Genomic DNA, 19,831 nt, shown 5'->3' on the forward strand with positions numbered 1-19,831 from the left:
ACTATGTTTTACCATCTAGTTGCTTTGAGGAATTAGCAAAGATTTCCTACAGAGACATTTATTACATTTTTAGTATCCTGACGAAACACTAATATGTTTTCATTAATATGTCTACTTGCCATATTAATGAGACATGTAAAGAGAAGGAACAGGTGATGACTTTGACGTTAATAATTAGTTAAATTGCACGAAGGAGCCAATTCCAAGTAAATTTTTAAATGATTTTTTACTGGTTTTTCATATAAGAAGGTATGTGTGGAAGATACTTTGTGAAATAACTTGCTTAAAGGTACAGTATATTGCACATCCTGAAATGATGAATGTAATTAATGATTCTAAGGAAAATAAAATCAATGTTGGCAGTGGCAGTGGCTTACATTTACAAAACCCTTTCAAATTTAAATGAAACCTCTTCACCCTGAAGAGGTGAACATTTCAAACTCAAATACTTCAAATACCTTTGAAGTTCATAATCTAACCTGTAATATTTTAAATATCCCTGTTTCATTTATTTTTTAATATGTTTTTATTGATTTCAGAAAGAGGAAAGGAGAGGGAGAGAGAGATAGAAACATCAATGATGAGAGTCTTTGATCGGCTGCCTTCTATCGGCCCCAGACTGGGGATCACGCCCACAACCCGGGCATGTGCCCTGACCGGGAATCGAACCTCAATCTCCTGGATCCTAGGTTGATGCCCAACTGCTGAACCCTGCCCCGCCAGGCAGTATGTTTATCTTTGAATAAAAGATATAGCAAACTGCATTAACCTACAGAAGCTGAACAAGTAGAAGGAAAATTGGGTGGTTAGTTATTTCTCAGTACCAATCTTAAATAGTGGTTTAAAAGAGATATATGTATGTCAACATTCAGTTGCTTGAAAAGTCGATCCTAAAAGTGGAAGCAAAAAACAAAACCATATCCCTTTAGCTAAAAAATGTACTTTGATACCATGCTTATTTGGCTGAAGACAGAAGAGCCTATCTTTAAATGAAATACAAAATTCTGCCATCATCTGAGCAAGGGGTCTTGAATGCAGCTGACAAATTAGATGACAGATGTTGAAAGAGATAATTTTGTACTAGAGGACTTGATTCCTTTCAAACATTTCATCAATTTGCGTTTAGAAGTTCTGAATTACCAGCCATATTTTGAACTTCAGTGCTTTGCTCTGTTACCCCACATCCATCCTTTGTGCATGTTTTCCCCACTGATTATTGCACGCAAAATACCACAGTGATTACTGAAGTATTTATTTAAAATAGTTTCTTTCTCACACCTTTCCCCCTAACTTTTCCCTCTCAAACATGATAGTTGCTTTTTTGTTTCATACTGAATTGTTCACTTACTGAAGACTCTTCACTTCATTGATTCAGGTCAAATCACATTGTCACAGGGATCTTTATAACAATAAAAATTTATTGGAGTAAGATATTTACAAGATTCATCTTTAGCAAAAGAAATCTGTCAGTCCCTTGGAGCTTTTGGCAATGGACTTGACCAGCATGACTGTTAGCAAAGTTGTTTTCTCCATGTGTGAGTTTCTCCATAGAGACTCCATATCCGTTGGGTATGGTTCTGTTAAATATCTTACCTAGGTTCTTTCATTGGCGTTGTGGTATGCTGGGGCATTTGCCCCTTTATTCAGGTCCTCTCTTCCCTAACTGTCAGGCGGCAGTATTCACTATCATGTATGTGTTCTCGTTGCCCCTACTTTTTGGCTGGGAAAGTTGTTTGCAGCAGTTCATGATGTTCTTTTTTGCTTGGCATTTATTTGTGAGGCCTCAAATTGAATCCTTTCTGTTTGTTCTCATCATTTAGTTCAGCAGCTGTACACCGATCTTTGGGAGAATGATTTAATCATGCGCCTGATCGCTCCAACCAAAGCATCAATAGCCAGGAGCAAAAGTACTGCTTCATTATCAATCCCTGGAAAAGATACTCCAGGTAACAGGCATAGGGTAGAAAGCCAGAAAGTGCTGGTATTTGCATTTAAGGAGTAGGTTGTATCACTTAATTTGTTAAAATAGGGCATGAAAATAATTTGAATCCATAGTTTCCAAATGAGTGATTTTATCCAACAGTTTATGTTACATATTTAATGTCTTCTAGCATTTAGTAGTTATCTGAGTAACAGGTAATTTATAGGATGAAATAGGTAATTTTGGTGGTGGTTGTTAAATTACAGAGCTCTATGGTTTTCCTGACTTGTGCTTAAGTGTGTCACAATGCTGTCGAAAGTACTGGATTTTAAAAGCATAGAAAAACTTAATATCAAGGGAGGAAATTCCTACTCTACCCTCCTTTTTTCCCCAAAATATGGAAGAATAATATTGAACTGCTTTTTAGCTTTTAATTAAAGACATAGAGATTGTTGGTAAAATAAGTCTTTAGGGTTATGTGGATTTTCTCATGTATAGGCCACATAAAGTATTAGGCCTGCCTGTGGGTAGTTAGCCGTCTTCTGTAATGGAGAGCTCTAACACATTGTTCCCATCATTTGTTTTCCCCTTTTTCTCCATTTTTGATTTTCCAGAATATATCCCACCCCTTTGTGGGTTTTTTTCAGTCAATCTTCATTTGATTCATAAAGCAAATCAAAATGCTCTCACTTTTTGGTAGTTCGTCTTTACTTCTTTTGATTTGAATTCCTGACTTTGTTTATGTCTAGTTACATGTATGTCAGATTATTTTCTGCCAGTGTCCCTCCAATCTATTGTAAGATATTTCTAATTACTTTCATTTTAGTTTAATATATTACTCCCCTCAAAAAATTCAACATTTTGTCTTAAATTTCTGTAGCTAATAGAAATTACATTATTATACTTACTATATCTTTTGTAACACAAACTGTCGGTGTTAAATAATATGACTCTTTAGGCACATATGGATATGTAAATAGGATGCTTTCTCCACCAGCCCTGGCCAGGTGGCTCCTCTGTTGGTTGGAGTGTCATCCAGTACACCAAAAGGTGGCGGGTTTGATTCCTGATTAGAGCACATATCCAGGTTGTGGGTTCAATCCCTGGTCAGGGCACATGCAGGAGGTAACCAATCAATGTTTCTCTCCCACATCAATGTCTCTCTCTCTTTTTCTCTTTCTTTCTTTCTCTCTCCCAAAATCAATTTAAAAAATTTTAAAATGCTTCCTCCAGCAAAAGTGAGACTGCAAAATAACATTTAATTTAGTCAGTGTTATTCATTAGTAGTCAATCTTTGGTAATTTGTTCCATTTTTATTATTTGATAAGATTCTATAAAAATTTCCACCCATATTTAAAGATAATGTTACAAATTTACCATGTCTTAAGAAAGCTGCCATCAAAATAACTTCTAAAAAATGTTTACTTCATATTTTTCTTTGTGTTTATGTTTTTTTTTTCACAAAATGGGATTATAACCTTTTTTTTTTTTTTTAATAGAGGAAGGGAAGTAGAGGAGAGAGAAATATTGATGTGAGATGGAAACATCGATAAGTTGCCTCCCATATACACACACAACTTGGCCATGCACCCCTACCAGGAATCAAACCCATGGCCCTTCGATGCATAGCAGGACCCTCCAACCAACTAACCACACTGGCCAGGGCATAACCTGCTTTTGTTTAAACTCAATATATATTATTTTTATGTCCCCAAATTGCATATTGTTACTGTTAATGACTGTCTTAGTGTAGAGTCCAAATTTTCTGTTGGATATTTGGATTATATTTTCAATAGTTTCAGTATTATAAGCAATGCTATCATAAATAACCTTGTAAATACATTTTCATTTATTTATCTGATTTTTTCCTAAGGCTAAACCTAGAAGTGAAATTGCTGGAACAAAGAGTAGGTACTTTTTAAAAATCACTTTTGATGCATTATTGCCAAAATGGCCCTCATGGAGCATATGCAAATCCTCACCCCCACCACCAGTTTATGAAGTTGCTTGGTTCCCAAAATTGGTACCAAGTATTATCTATTTGCCCATTTATTAGGCAAAAAATATTTAGATTGTTAAAACTGGAAGAGACCTTGAAGATCTGGCCCATTCTGATTCATGTCTTAAATACAATTTTTAAAAATTTTCCTTGGCTGGTGTGGTTCAGTGGTTAGAGCGTCGGCCATCCCGCAGAAGGGTGGAAGGTTAGATTCCCGGTTAAGGGCACAGTTAAGGGCACATACCTGGGTTGCGGCCCCACCCCTGGTCCAGGCTTCTGCAGGAGGCAACCATTCGATGTGTGTCTCTCACAGTGATGTTTTTCTCTCTCCCTTTCCCCATCCCTCCCTCCCTTCCACTCTCTCTGAAAAGTAATAGAAAAAATATCCTCTGGTAAGGATTAACAAAAAAAATAAAAATAAATAAATAAATAAATAAAAATTAAGTTTATTGTGGTGACATTGGTTAATAAGTTTAAAGTATACAATTCTATAATACATAATCTGTACATAGCATTGTGTGCTCACCTCCCAAAGTTTAGTCTCCTCCTGTCACCATATAGTTGACCCCCTTTACCCTCATCGACCTCTTCCTACCCCTCTTCCCCTATGGTCACCACCATACTGTTGTCTGTGTCAATGAGTCTTTTTGTTTGCTTGTCTGTTCATTTGTTGCTTTCTGTTTTATATCCCACATATGAGTGAAATCATATAATTTTTGTCCTTTTCCGCCTGACTTATTTCACTTAGCATGATACTCTCAAGATCCATCCATGTTGTTGCAAATGTACAGTTTGTAGTATGGGAGAGAAAATGCTCTTTTTTACATTCTGTCTAAAAAAATTATGTATAGAGTGTTTGACATAATCGCCTGTAACAGTAAGTTCTCTGGCCCTGGTGAAGTTGTTTAGATTATTTTTTAAAAGTGTTGAAGATCTTGTAATTTTCTATGACAATTATTCTGAACAATAATGTGATTAAAATAGAAATGACAATTGCAAACCTCCACTTTGTTGGGAGCAGCATCTTGTCTTCATCTGCAGTGGGTTATTGCTTTCACAGTGATTCTGTTGGTGGTGGTGCTTATGAGATATACCAGTTTTGCCATGCATCTGTCCTGTGTCTGTCATCCCACTAAACACTTCCGTTGTGTGTAATCTTTGTCATTTCCTAGTAAACACAGTCTATCTCTCTCTCTCTTCTCTTTTCCTGTTCTTATACTGTTTCAGGGTGCATTTCTGTTTTGTCAGATTTCTAACTGGAATTTCATTCTCTCCTCCTTCAGCCATAGGCATCCGCAACCCTGTAATGCGGTATGCAAACATGCCCTTGCTTAGCCGGAGCAGTGATGAATTGAAGAATCCATTAGCACTCTGCAAGTCAGCAGTTGCAGTGCCTCCCCAGGAGAAAGGAGAAACACCCCTCAAGGTGAGCCTGGAACCACCTCCTGAGGGGAGCGTGGAAGCAGCTCCTGAAGCAAGTGTGGAAGTGGGCCCTGAGGTGAATGTGGAAACACCATTCAAGGTGAGCGTGGAAACAGCCCCCAAGGGGAGTGTGGAAACATTCCCTGAAATTACTGTGGAATCGCTCCCCGAGAGCTTGGAAACATCACCTGAGGGGAGCGAGGACGTGTCCCTCGTGAGTGTGGATCCATCCCCTGAGGTGAGCATGGACTCGTCCTCTGAGGTGAGTTTGGACTCATCCCCAGAGGGGAGCATGGAAACGTCATCCGAGGCACGCATGGAAGTGTTCCACAAGGCGAACATGGACGTGATTCCTGAGGAAAGCTTGGAAACAGTCCTTGAGGAGAGCATGGAAGTGCCCCTCGAGGCGAGTGTGGAAGCCTCCCCCGAGTCCAAGTCATGCCCTGAGGTTAACGTGGAAACATCTTCTGAGGAGAAAGTGACAGATACTCCACAGGTTTGTCAAGTACCTCTTACTGACTGACTAATCTTCCATTAAAATATGTTTATTTAATTGTATAGATGATGTGATAGGTTTCCCAATAAAAACTATACCATTCAGCAATAAAATTAATAAAACAGGATAATTCACTTTGGTGATTTAAAATTCTGATATTCATTATATCAGTTTCCCCTAAAGGTGAAATACTAATTTTTAGGAGGAACAAGATGTAGGAGTTTATATGAACTTTGCTTCTAAACTCTGAAGAAAAATTTTTGAGAAATATTGTAAACCCTTAATTAAGATTTAGAAATACAATTTGAAGTGACATGTTTCTTTTAAATTAATTATTTCTCTGGCCTGCTTGAGTTGTGTAATATGAATTATGATTCTGCACAAATGTATCTCTGTAGCTAATTTTCATGCATTTTTAAGGAAAATTAGGAGTTTAAGGAGCTATAATTGTATATTATTCAGAATATTTTTCTCTTAAAAAGATAAGCCAGTTGCACAAAGTTATTGCTAGTAATTTCTTATCCGATTCTATTGATCTGTTCAGAAATCAAACCCTGTAAACAAGCACACATCGACACATATGCCATTGTCTAGATGGCCATCTTCAAGTGGACTGTGTTCACCCTCTCCCTTCAGTGCTAAGTAAGTAGCTATTTGCAACTCTTCTGATGTGTGTTTTACCAGGATAAATTTTACATCAGTGTTTTCATAGTTAAAATAATGTAAGTATACGTGCTAATGTAAATATTTAAAAAAACAAAAACCTTTAATAGACAAAGGCAAGCCCTAGTATAAAATACCATGATCTCATCCTGGCCCATGTGGCTCAATGGGTAAAACATTGGCCTGTGCACCAAAGGGTCTCCGGTTTGATTCCTGGTAAAGGGCATGTACCTAGGTTGCAGGTTTGCTCTGGTTCCCTGGTCGGTCAGGAAATGTGCAAGAGGCAACCAGTCAATGTGTCTCTCTTAACATCGATGTCTGTCTGTCTGTCTGTCTCTCTCTCTCCCTCTCTCTGTCTGTCTGTCTCTCTCTCTCCCTCCCTCCCCCCTTCCTTCCACTCTCTGAAAAACAATGGAAAAAGTATCCTCTGGTGAGGATTAACAACAAAAAAATACCATGGTCTCATAATATATTTTATGAAATAGTACACTAAGAATTAATTGGCACATGTTCATTACAAAACCATATCGGACTTCCCCTATTAACTATTACTTTTTCTCACTAGGCAAATCCAAAAGAATCGCCTGCCATCAATTTCACCGGTCATGTCAAAACAATCAGCACAATCTTCTCTTTGCTGTAAAATGATTCCTGTTCAGCATACCTTATGTGCACAAAATGTATTAGGTACTATCATAAGGAAAAAAGAAGCAACTTCTAAAACCACTGAAAGCTTTGAGGCTGTGAACCAAAAGCATATGACCTATGAAGGTAAGTTCCTTCACTGAGTTTATATTTTGACAACATAGAAAATGTTAAGGTATGGGAATGGTCAACTTTATTTTCCAATTCAGAGAACTTTAGGGAGCGAGCTTTCTTTTAAATAAAGAGAATTTAACCGATCACTGGCACACTGCTTACTTTTCCTTATGAGAGCTTTTTTACCCTTACCCCCTTATTGTTTTGGAAAATCCATTTTTGGAACTGATTTTAAAAGTACTTATTGGATGAGCACATTGATCTAGGTGATCCCTGCAGTCCCTTCCAGTTCTGATAGTGGATGGTTCTATGAATGGCTGAATAAGTTTCCATTAAGAGTTATAGGTCAGTTGCCATACATAGGCCGTAACATGTATCTGGGAAGTATGTAGGTTCCTGAAAGTACCATATTGGTATTTTGCCTGTCATGTGTGTGTTTTTTGTGCATGTGTTGTTGTTTTTAAATCCTCACCCATGGATATTTTTCCATTGAATTTTAGAGAGAATGGAAGGGAGAGAGGAAGGGTGAGAGGGAAAGAGAAACATAGATGCGAGAGAGACACGTGGATTGGTTGCTCCCAAACGTGCCCCAGCCAGGGCCCGGGATTGAACCTGCAAGCCAGGTATGTGCCCTTGACTGGAATTGAACCTGCAACCCTTCAGTGCACAGGCCAATGCTCTAAACACTAAGCACACCAGCCAGGACATTACATGTGTTCTTAATATTCAAGGAAATTGCTTGCTTTTAAACATACTGGCAAATTTTACTTTATGAAGGAATTCCACAGTAAATTCTTTGTAACAGAAACAATCTTTTTATTATAAATTATTCATTATAGATGTCTTACGACCCTCATTTTCATATGTGGTTTATTTAAAATAAAGAAATTAGCCCCAGCTGGTGTGACTTGGTGGTTGTGCTTTGCCCTATGCATGAGGAGGTCATGATTCAGTTCCTGGTCAGGGCACATTCCCATGTTTCAGGCTTGATCCCCAGCAGGGGGCATGTGGGAGGCAGCCAATAGATGTTGATGCATTGATGTTTCTATCTCTCCCTTTTCTTCCTCTCTCTCTAAAATCAGTAAAAACATTTAAATAAAAGAAAGAAATTAGTCACATGGACTAAAATATTATATGCCTTCATGTGGTCACCTTATGTTACTGATGGTCTTGGTTTCTTTGGTTATCTACAGTTAGCCAGTTTATGATTAACCAAATATTGTAATATGCTATTATCAACGATTAGCTAAATAGTAATTTGGTAAAAATGATGAACAAATTTTAAAATATATGCTGAATCTATTTTTGTTTACTCAAGTATTTAAGATTTGTATACTTCATTTAGATCAAATATAAGCTTGTTTTCCTCTATATTCAGCATACATCTTTTTCCCTATAGGGTCAATTTAGCAAGTTATCTCAAAACAGCTAAACCAAAGTAGGAGTGAGGAGTACGTTATTTTATTTTGGAGCAAGCAGTTGTTAAAAAGAAACAGAATGGTACTTCTGTTTTTGAGAAGGGAATTGGGATTTTGAACAAAATGTGTTATATAGTTACTTATAGATTGCTATTTATAAATTTTAGACCATATACATATTGCTTGTTTTTTATGTTGTTGGTTGTCTTGCACCTCTTTATTGAACAGAGAGGCAGCAAGTTCCCTAAACTAACTGTTTCACATGTTAATTTAAACTAGTGTCTGGTAACAAAAGCACACAAGGGATTTTGAATGCTGAGGAGGCAACAAAAATTTTGGCAGCAAAACGACGCCTTGCTCGTGAGCACAGAGAAAAAGAAGAAAAACTACAAAAAGAAATGGAACAAAGGTCGGTACAATATCATCCTTTCTATGCTATAAACCTTGGCTGGGCTAAAGTTTGAAAGTCAAAACTTAACATCAAGTTAGATGTATTATAAATTCTCAAAGAGTGATTGACTTTTTCTTCAGCATTAATCAGAAATGACTGTTGGAAGTATGTCCAGCAGAGAGACGACACTGGTGTGTAGATGAATGGTATAGGCCTCTTTCACTTTCATGCATCATGTACCCTGATGTGCCATAGAGATGCATAAAGAGACCAAAACTCACGTCAGGGTCCCAGATCTCAGCAATGGAACCTGAGTAATCACACAAGACTGTTTCCATTGGCACTCACTGGTGTCAAAGGTCTTTTGTAACTTTAGAATTTATAAACCTGGAAAGTATACTTTCTTGTGTTTTACTAAGGGTGCTTTCCAGTGACCTTTGGGACACCTGAACTTCATTAGTCATTGGTAGAAGGATTTCCTGTGGGCAGCAGATCTCATGTACAGTTGTGTATATTCTAACTTGATCGAAAGGGTTTCCTGATCTTCTATCTTGAGGCCCATTCAAGTTGGGGCCTTGGAATGTAAACCTCTGTTCACTGCTTGACTTTGTTTTTAAGTATTTTGTTTTTGTTTGTTTGTTTTAGTTTGTTTTGTTTTGTTTTTGTTTTGTTAATCTTCACCCTGAGAATATTTTTTTCATTGATTTTTAGAGAGAGTGGAGGGGAGGGAGTGAGGGGGGGGAGGGAGGGAGAGAAAGGGAGGGAGGGAGAGGGAGTTATTAATATGAAAGAGACACAATAATCGGTTTCCTCCTGCACGTGTCCCAACCGGGGCCAGGGATCGAACCTGCAACCCACATATGTGCCCTTGACTGGAATTGAACTGGAGATCATGAGCAGGCCAACGCTCTAACCACTGAACCACACTGGCCAGGGCAATATTAAGTGTTTTCTAAATTTCTTTTTTTTTCTTTTTTTTAAAAATTGATTTCAGAGAGAGGAAGGGAGAGGGAGAGAGAGATAGAAACATCAATGATGAGAGAGTCATTGATTGGCTGCCTCCTGCCAACTGGGGATTGAGCCCTAAACCCACGCATGTTCGCTGACTGGGAATCTGAACAGGCAATCTTTTGGTGCATGGGAGAATGCCCAACCAACTGAGCCACACGGGCCAGGGCTGATTTAACATTTTAAAAGCCCTCAGTACTGGTCTTTGTGGATTGGGCTTTCTTCCTCTGGGCACCAGCAAACCCTCCTCTAAATTACCGCTATCACACTCCCATGTGATATTGGGTGTGAGCATGTATAAGTGGAGAGTCTCACATGTCTAAAACAGTTAAGAAAGAGTGATATTCTCCCATTCTCCCTTCCTTCTCTCTCCCGACCCCCGTGTTTTAAGATGCAAAGTAGCCCACCACTTGATAGAAATCTTTTTCTGCTCCCAAGAGCTAGCTTTCCCCATTTAGAAAGGGTGAAATTGTGCAAATCTTCTGCAGTAACAGCACATAAAATGTAGTGAATCTGGTGTACATATAAATTGTACTTAATTCCAAGCCGTGTATGGTAGAGACCAAGACGAATACTAAGAGTTACTTAAATATTTGTGTCATCAGGAAAGAGAAAAATGTGGCAAAGGAAGCATTTGGAGGCCAAGAAGAGTTCTCAGAATTTGACAGTGGACAGCAACAAAAGGAAATGAAGAAAAAAGGATGTCAGGATCAAGAAAACCAGAAAGTGCTGTTACAGGTTTGCTGGGTCTGCACTTTATCAGGGGATGAGAACTAAGTTATAAAATTCAGTCGAAACCCAAAGCAAAAACCTGCTTCTCCAAGAAAGATGAGCAGATGCTGCCTTCTCTGGCTGCAGTTTTGCATTACAGTCTAGCTAATACCCCACATCGCTGTAAGGCATTCTCAGCCACCCTTGGCAAAATCCAAGAACGTTTACCAAGGGAAACAAAAGCAGAAAGCAGCAAATTCTAGATTAGTAGTCCTTTAGTTTGTCTACATAAACAATACTGCAGCTTGATTTCAGGAAATCCAAACCACTCACACAGATCAAGCTTCTTAGGTGAGTTTTCCCAGTCTGCATTCCGTGGTGACATTCACAACTGCACACTACATCCCCCCAACAGATAAAAATGACGAATAGCTCTAAAAGTTTAAAGTCATCAGATTCACCAATAAGAATGTCTCACCCATGTAAGTTCAAATCACCATGTAAATAATTCCCCAAATAGCTCAGTTGGAATAGCCTAATTTACATTCCACTTCTAGTGTACCTTTCATCAAAATCAGTTAGATGTTACATAAATGATAGTATGCATTTGCATTCCTGGGGAAGGTACCTTTAAGAATCCTCTTGGTACTTTTGAGAGGAATAAGACTTTTGGCTCCTGTTGCTATGTTAATGGATACCTACACACTCACCCACATTCTTTGAAACTATACTGGTCTGATGACCACTTTTAATGATAACCCTGAAGCCCTGGAGGGCACTAACACATGCCTTCTAAATCCTCAGGATAAAAGTTAGCCTAGTTTTGTGCATTTTAGCTAATGCTTTGAAAACTGCTAATCCATATATGTTATGTAGGCCCTCTCAATCAAAAGGCTACCTTCTTTTAGCTAGATAACAATTTACTTTTTAACTCTTCAAACTGGTGTTGTCTGATGTCACTCAGATATATTGAGATGAAACGTTTTTATATAAATTTTCTAGAAAGGGGACGCCAATATCAAAGCTCGGGAGGAGGCCGACAAACGCAGGAAGGAGCAGGAAAAAATTATGTTACAGAATTTACAAGAAAGATTAGAAAGAAAAAAGGTATACTATCTCTCTATCTCTGTCTCTGTTTTATGGGTTTGATTCTTTGTAAAACAATGTTGGGCACAGGATATCAAAACATGTATTTGAAAATCACAAATAAGCCCTAGGTGGTTTGGCTCAATGGTTAGAGCGCCAACACATGGACTGAAAGGTCCCGGGTTTGATTCCTGGTCAAGGGCATGTACCTTGGTTGCTGGCTCCGTCTTCTGCCCCAGTTGGGGTGTGTGCAGGAGGCAACCAATCGATGTGTCTCTCTCACACTGATGTTTCTCTCCCTCTCTCCCACTCTCTCTAAAAAGTGAAAAACAATGGAAAAAATATCCTCATTGAGGTTAAAAAAAAAAGAAAACCACAAATAAGTGACCTACCAGCCCCTGGTTGTTTTCCCACTCTACTCTTCCTTATCCAAAGATCTGACCTCTCCTACCTATAAGGGTCTGCTTTTATTGACCATACGTATCCCTCATGGAATAGTGGTGACCATTACAGTGATGCCTCACTATAGCAAACCCCTGGGAACAAAGTTCCTTTGAACAGAATTACTCTGGCCTTGGTAGGGGGTGATGGAAATCAAGTTTTCTTCTAAACTGGGCTACAATGTGCAGGTCTCTCTGAGAGGCCAAGGTGCAGGCTTTTAGTATGCTAGGACCTCACTTTGTGTAACTCATGTGCCTCATCTGGGAGCAAGGAAGCGCCCTGGTCTTGGCTGAGCGCTGCAAGGCCTGTCAGATCCATCACCATGAGGAGACCAGAGAGCTGCAGCTCTCCTCACTTCCAGGGAAAGAAGTGTATGCTGGAAAAATCATTCCTAGCCCTCCTACATGTGGACTCTTTCTGGTAACAAAAGCTCTGACAGTGTCACATCATTGAGGTACATTCTTTTCATTAACATTGACCTCCATCATGGTCTGTTCAGACTGAAATTATCTTGTTTTTAATCTTCACCCAAGGATATTTTTTCCATTGCTGTTCAGAGAAAGTGGGAGGGAGTGGGAGAGAGACAGAGAAAGAAACATTAATGTGAGAGAGACACATCAATTGGGTGCTTCCTGTATGCACCCTGACTGGAGCCAGGGATCGAGCCTGCAACCAAGGTATGTGCCCTTGTCCAGAACCGAACCCGGGATTCTTCAGTCCAAGGGCTGACGCTCTAACCACTGAGCCAAACCAGCCATGGCTAAAGTTATGTTTAAAAGTTTTAATTGGTTTGCAATAATATGTGCTTAGTCTAAATGATGCATTTTGAAGTCTGCAAAATTAGGAGTGAGGAATAATTTGGATTTTCTGTTACCATAAAAAGTACAATTATCACCACCCAGGGCATCTTTTATATGACTGACACCAGGACTCAACTGCTGCCCAAGGTCTTGTGTCTGATCAGAGTGTGGCTTTGGAACAGTCGCTGATATTATCCACTTCTGGAAAATGGAAATAATCAGCTTTCTCAAGACCACTGTTTTGTTGTTTTTGATCTGTTTCCATGTTTGTAATTTTATTTTCCTTTAAATAGAGAATTGAGGAAATTATGAAGAGGACAAGAAAGACAGATTCGGATGCCTCAAAGGTAGTTTCCATGCTCCTACCAGCAGTGTATAAAAATTCCTGTTGCTTCACATTCTTTTTAAGTTTTGCCAAACTGGTGGTTATGAAATAAAGTGTCACATTGCGTTTTCCTGATAGTAAAAAGGTTGAGCATGTTTTTCAGATCTTTAGTTATCTTTCATGTTTTTTTCTTGTGTGAAATGCTTATTTCGGTCTTTGGCCCAGAACTTCTGGGCTGATTTGTATTTTTCTTACTAATTTGTAGTTCTATAAATGTTCTAGATTCTATTTCTTTCTTGGTTATGTGTGTTACAGGTAGTTTCTCCTACTTTATTATGGCTTTGCCTTTTTAAATACCATATTCATTTTTACATTGTTGAATTTATCAGTATTTTTATGACTAATGCATTTGGGTGACTTTTCATATGCTTATTGGCCATTTGGATATTTGGTTTCATGAATTGCCTTTTCTTTTTCCTTGTTTTAATTGATTTTTTTAGAGAAGGAAGGAGAGGATGAGAGAGAGAGAGAGGAGAGAGAGAGAGAGAGAGAGAGAGAAACATCAATGTGAAAGAGAAACATCGATTGGCTGCCCCGTGTAAGCGCCCCAACCAGGGATCAAACCCACAACCTGGGTATGTGCTGGGACTGGGAATCAAACCCGTGACCTTTTGGTGCACAGGACAATGCTCCAACCAACAGCCAGGCCAGCCAGGCCGTGCAGTGCCTTTTCAGTTCCTTTGCCTGTGTTTCTATTGTGTTGCATGCTTTTTTATTGCTCGGTAGTTTTTACCTGCTTTGGTTGTGAGCTCTTTGGATATATGTATTGCAGGTATCAGCCCCAATGCTGTAGTTTGCCTCACACTCTCACAATGTTGTGATGAACAGAAGTTCATTTGCATGAACTCAAAGTTAGCAGTTTCTTCCTGTATAGTTACTGCTTTTGGTATCTGTCTCATGAGTATTTGCCTACCTCAGTGTCCTGTCTTTTGATGGATCACATGCATTCAACGTCTTTTTTTCTCCAACTTCTATGCTGTTAATCCTCTGCTATAAAACTGTTTACAATTTCCCAGTTGTGGTCATTCATATCTTTATGAAAATTTAGAATAGAAATACGATTTCTGAAAAGTTCTGGGCATCACCATCTAGCACATTGGCCTAAGAAGTTTAACTCCAGTAGCAGCCAAGAATTTTTTTTAGCTATTCAGTCGGCCTTACCTTGGCTTAGTTCGAACTCAGAGTGGGCAGAGACCACATGCTAACCCTAAGCTCATGTCCCTTGGCTCCCACTCAGGGAAGTCTTTCATTCTTGAGTGTCTTTACCTAAATTAAAGACACAAGTAGGGCTATCTGTCCTGTTTCCTGTTATGTTCTTGGGGCCAAAGAGTTGAGATTTTTTTAATCTTGTAATTGAAATGATGAAAATTAGCCACCAATCCAGCCTTGAAATCTATCTTCTTTGAAGTAATTAAGTCAGGATGATTGGATATTTAGATGTAACCATGATTTTCTTTTTTCATCATAGGAGGCACAGACATCCAGCAGTGACACTTATGAGGAGCATGAGGCAGACGATGAGGATGAGTCAGAAAGTGACGACGCGGGTTCTTTTGATGTCGCACATCCGTCAGGTTCACTTGCCTTTTGAGTTTTGTTAGTCACTGTTTAAGAGCTACACTGCCCGGCTCATCCAGGGACTCCTTCGCTTCTGAGCTGTGTGACTATGGGCAAGCTGTGTAATCTCTGCGTGTGCTCAGTTTTCCTGTCTAAAAAAGGGGAAGCTATTGTTCTCCTAGGTTGGGCACAATATTTCAATGAGATAGTCCATGTAATGCAAAGAGAAGAGTACCTGACACATAAACTCTCAATAAACATTAGCTGCTGAAAGACTGTAGATGGCAGCTCTTTCTCAGCTGACTGTGAGGCTTACTAGCATTTCATAGCTCATGACTGAGGCATCCATGACTGACTACAGGCAGAATACTACTTTCCACCTCATTGAGAAAAATTAAAGTCATGTCATGATTATGAGTGCTCTCTGAAATGTATTATTGATTCCCTTATGAGTATTGAAATGATGAAAATTAGCACTTTATGGCAGCAGTAATTGGCATATGAAAAAACACCTTTTGTTCACCCTATATCCCACAAGTCTGGTCCTCTGCTAGGTATAAGGATACAGAGATGAAGAGACAGGGTCCTCCACCTTGAGGAATTATAGCCAGTGGGGAGGCAAACATACAGACATACAAACAGTGATACTGCCACAAGCTGGTCGCATTAAAAGAAGTTTGGCCAAAATGCAATGAGAACATAGCAGTAGGAGCAAGGTAGGTGTAGGGTCTGCCTTAGGGCACTGGAAAGGGTAGGAGGTAACTGGAGGTGAGACTGAAGTAAGAGGCAGAAGCGGAGGCAGAATTGGCTGGGTGAATAATTAGGAGGAGAAATAGGAAGCACGGTGTAGTCCTGTCCTGTGGTCTGGCATTATTTCCTGTCAAAAGAGAGAGTGCAAGTTCCTTAAAGGTGGCCCCTTTGTGCTTCGAGGGTAAGGTGGGCAGGTGTGCTGGACAGCAGCCTGGACTGTGTCTGAGGAAAGTAGAGCAGCTTGGGGGCTGCTGGGCCTACCTCTCCAGAGTACTGCCCATGACTACTCCTGCCATCAGACAGGTGGTTCCTCCCCCAGCCCATCAAAGTCACAGCCTTCGTTATTCTTGTCTTCATTGTTGAAACTCCAGTTTTAACCTCAGCCCTTTTTCCCTAGCCTTTATAAATGGCATGAATTCATCCAGAAAACTCAAGACAAGTTTTAGAAATGTGAAGAGCACCCCCAGGCTGTTGTTTTTAGATGTCAATTCTGACAAAGTCTATGCGAAGCCAAAAGCATCTTTAAAAAGTGACATGAAAAACTTCAGACAGAAAGTGAAAGACCCTTTGGCTCAGGCCAAGGGTATCAGGTGAGTCACTTGGAGAGCTTTGCAGAGTAAACGTGGTGGTATTGACATTCTTAGAATGATACATGAGATTATTGGCTGAGCTCTTAGTTTGTACCAAACACTATGTCAAGCACTTGTCTTACAGAAACAAACTAACCCACACAGCAGTCTCAGTAGGATTAGCATCCCCATCTTTACAGATAAGGAAACTGCAGCATGGAGAGTTTATGGGTCTTATTTGTCCAACATCCCACTGTTCCAGGGCAGAGCCCAAATTCACACCCAGATACATCTGACTCCAAACTGTGCTTTTGTTCACACTGATTAATGTTGTCTCATAAAATCAGGGAAGGGGTCATTGATTGACTGCTGTATACCAGGCATTTTACATAACCTATTTTAATTCTCATTGCACCTCTGAGTTTGATAGTATTGACCTCATTTTACACATGAGGAAACAGTGTCCAAGATTAGGTCAAAAAAGTAGGAACAGATTCTAAGAAAGGAAGGCTCTTTGGGCAGTTACTTGAAAGATATTAACCTACAAGGCCCATGGAAATGCTCTGCTAAGAGACACAGTAATAGTGTGGAAAGAGCACTGGAGCTAGAAAACCCATGTGAGTACTCACTCTACTTTACTGGCCATGTCCGGGGTCAGCTTGAAGTAGGGACAGGGTTCCTGCAGCCTTCACACTCAACTGCATACCCATGGAACCTAGGAGTTTGTAGGACACAGTTTGAAAACCAGTATGTTCTGTAATCTCCAGGGCCCCTTCCAGCCTTCCCATTTTATCATTCTGAAAGTTCATTTATTTCCAATTCATTTCTTAAAATTGCATTAAATTGTACAGCTTCTTTGAGGACAAAGCTCTGGCTTGGGAATAATCAGGATTATAACCAGAACATCTCTTTACAGGATGTCCATCAAAAGAATGACCAACCAAGTAACAAAAACAGAAACCAGCAACACAGTGGTACCACCCCAAAATTTACATTCAGTGTCACAGGAATGTATGTGTGACCAGACACTAGATACCACTAGTGAGATCGATCCACTCACGTCCAGTATTCTTCCCGATTGCCAAAAACAGCATCCGAAAGGTTCCACAACATTCCACCAAAGTCCCCAGACAGAAGTAGAAAAATCTGATTCTGCTTGACCAGGTGAGGCTTGATCCCATCTTCACTTCGTTTGCCAGGCAGTTGACCTTGAACAATCCTGCTTCCTGCTGTTTCAGAACCTTCTTGGCACCATGTAACTTAGGAGGTGAGGGAGAAGACAGTGGTGGGTCTAAAAGCTACACTGGTGTCAAAGAGTCTTCCATGAAGTTAGTTTTTAGAGAGTAAATTAAATGACATGATTCTAATTTTAATGTCCTGCATTTCCTGCCGGATAATACAAAGTAGGTTCTTGTCACAGCCCAGACCCCTCAGCTTCCTCTGAGCTCCTGATGCATCGACTGCTGTACAGCATACACATTATCATTTAGGGCAGAGAGTTTATGAGGTCTGTGGAATTTGCCTCTCAGCCTGTGTCTCCAAAACCAAAAGACCTTTGTTTTTCTTTCCTTGAGAAGCTCTCTTTGAAATTCAGAGGCAGCATAGGCTTGTTTGGGGTTAGGGATGCGGAGAACATTTATAAGAGCACCGGTATGTCAGCAACTCCAGGGGGGCTACTGAGGGTCCCTGACCCACCTCGAAGAAGGGAAGGAAGGCCAGACAGGGCCCAGTTGCTGTGAGACCAGCATCTTCTCTACTAATCTTTTTTTTTTCTTTTTCTCTCTGGTCAGATATGTGAACCTTGTGCAGCCTAGAAGAGAATTTATCCTGCACTCTGGATTTCAGCTTCCAGGCCCATCTCCCCAAATTTCTCTGCCTTAGACTTAAACCAGGCAAAGAAAATAAATATCCAAAAAACGAAAACACCAAAAAGTCATTTTAACAGATCTCAGAAAATGCTCACTCAAGTCATCTTTACACTTGCCCACAAGGAAGGGTTCTGAGTAGAGTTGTGCTGTTTTCCTGTAAAAATCTCCATTGTCTCTCGTTGTTGTATTTTCCTGCCAACAAGTGTTTGAGTGTGCATTGAAGGAGTGTTTATAAAATAGTAATTCTTGAACTTCTAACAGAATCTCTACTGAAAGAATAATTTTCTCTCAGTACATATTTGAGATCTTAATGTTTATTCTGTTTAACATTACATCAATTTAGATCTTGTAGTGAACTTAATAGGTTATATGAGGGACTCAAGATTGCTCGCAAGAGCTGTTGGATTGTTTCTAATATACCAACACCAAAGGTTGCAGCATAGAGTAAAGCATATGTTACCATTATGTTTATTTTTAACTCTGCCAGCTGAGTACACAGGCACTGTTACCCCCAAATACTGGGAATCCTAGAAAGTGTGAACTTGAAATAGTTAGCATCTTTTGTGCTCTTGTCAGTATTTCCTTTTGGAGTACATACTGGGGTTTATCTACAAAAACGTATTATTTTTATTGTGTACATAAGGCAGTATTTTGCTGTTCTCTGGTGGGGTATGTTTAATTCCTCTAAATGTTTACTGTGTATAATCCTTTTCTGTTTGTGCCCTCCAGTCCTTCCCTTCAGTATACACCCAGGCTTGGGATATGGAACCAAAATTTGCTTGCCTTTTTCTAGCCACTGGCTGCGAGTACAGGAGCAGTTGTTATTCCTCAGTCCTTGTGATAGATGGGCACACAGACATACCCATGTGCAGACATGCGCGCACATACAGGGTATATGTTTGCTGAATTGCATTGAATCCTGGTTAAACCATTGACTAAAACTTGAATGCAAATTAGTTGTCCTAATGCTAGTGAGTTTTCTGGTGAGTCACAAATAGTTTGAAGCACACCCACGTTCCATTCCAGTCACCAGCCTTGAATTAGTAAAAGGAAGTAATTATCCTTTCTCGTCCCTTAGCTCTGTGCTATTTAGAGTACTATAACTTTGTTACAGGTTAGAGCTTGGTGCCTTAGATTTTACAACTATTTTTAATGCTAGTTCTTTCATATAGAAGGCAGACAATCATCCTAAAACATTTTTGATATTTTTCTGCACAAATGTCACCTGTTGAAACACTCTGTTATACCTCCATATAAATGTGTGCTCTGTGAAATAAACTTTGCAGATAAAGCCAAATTTTCTTTCCATTATAATAACACAATATACTGGCGGTTGTATTGAGGTGACACCAATTGTTAACTGAACCATGAACACAGGCAACCAGCAAGTTCAATCAGCAATGGAATCTTACGATGCTCTTCCTCAGCTAGTCGGTGATTTGGCCGAGTTCCACTTGTGGGACAGTAAGATGTGAATTTCAAAACTCTGGTCCTCCTGCACCTGTTTCAGTGCTTGTTACTCTTCCCCATGATGGTTCTGACTTACACTTGAGGCCAGTGATTCAAGTACCTTTCTTTTTACTGTGG

General features: G+C 39.6%; 1 protein-coding gene across 2 annotated transcripts in view; it reads left to right on the forward strand.

Moving 5' to 3' along the window:
* Nucleotides 1–19,535, forward strand: part of MAP7D3 (MAP7 domain containing 3) — a 34,031-nt gene extending 14,496 nt beyond the window's left edge. Inside the window, exons 7-18 of one of the 2 annotated variants that reach the window (XM_087813627.1) lie at nucleotides 1,821–1,946; nucleotides 5,204–5,838; nucleotides 6,383–6,480; nucleotides 7,067–7,272; nucleotides 8,958–9,087; nucleotides 10,683–10,815; nucleotides 11,791–11,895; nucleotides 13,409–13,462; nucleotides 14,969–15,074; nucleotides 16,205–16,397; nucleotides 17,293–17,540; nucleotides 18,167–19,535. In XM_087813627.1, the coding sequence (XP_087669753.1) occupies nucleotides 1,821–1,946; nucleotides 5,204–5,838; nucleotides 6,383–6,480; nucleotides 7,067–7,272; nucleotides 8,958–9,087; nucleotides 10,683–10,815; nucleotides 11,791–11,895; nucleotides 13,409–13,462; nucleotides 14,969–15,074; nucleotides 16,205–16,397; nucleotides 17,293–17,536 (2,030 nt within the window). In that variant the 3' untranslated portion in view covers nucleotides 17,537–17,540; nucleotides 18,167–19,535. The remainder of the gene's footprint in view (nucleotides 1–1,820; nucleotides 1,947–5,203; nucleotides 5,839–6,382; nucleotides 6,481–7,066; nucleotides 7,273–8,957; nucleotides 9,088–10,682; nucleotides 10,816–11,790; nucleotides 11,896–13,408; nucleotides 13,463–14,968; nucleotides 15,075–16,204; nucleotides 16,398–17,292; nucleotides 17,541–18,166) is intronic. The other variant, XM_087813628.1, reaches the window with a different exon arrangement.
* Nucleotides 19,536–19,831: the final 296 nt, after the last annotated feature.

The sequence above is a fragment of the Miniopterus natalensis genome, chromosome X, assembly GCF_054644295.1.
Source record: "Miniopterus natalensis isolate mMinNat1 chromosome X, mMinNat1.hap1, whole genome shotgun sequence".
NCBI lineage: Eukaryota > Metazoa > Chordata > Mammalia > Chiroptera > Miniopteridae > Miniopterus > Miniopterus natalensis.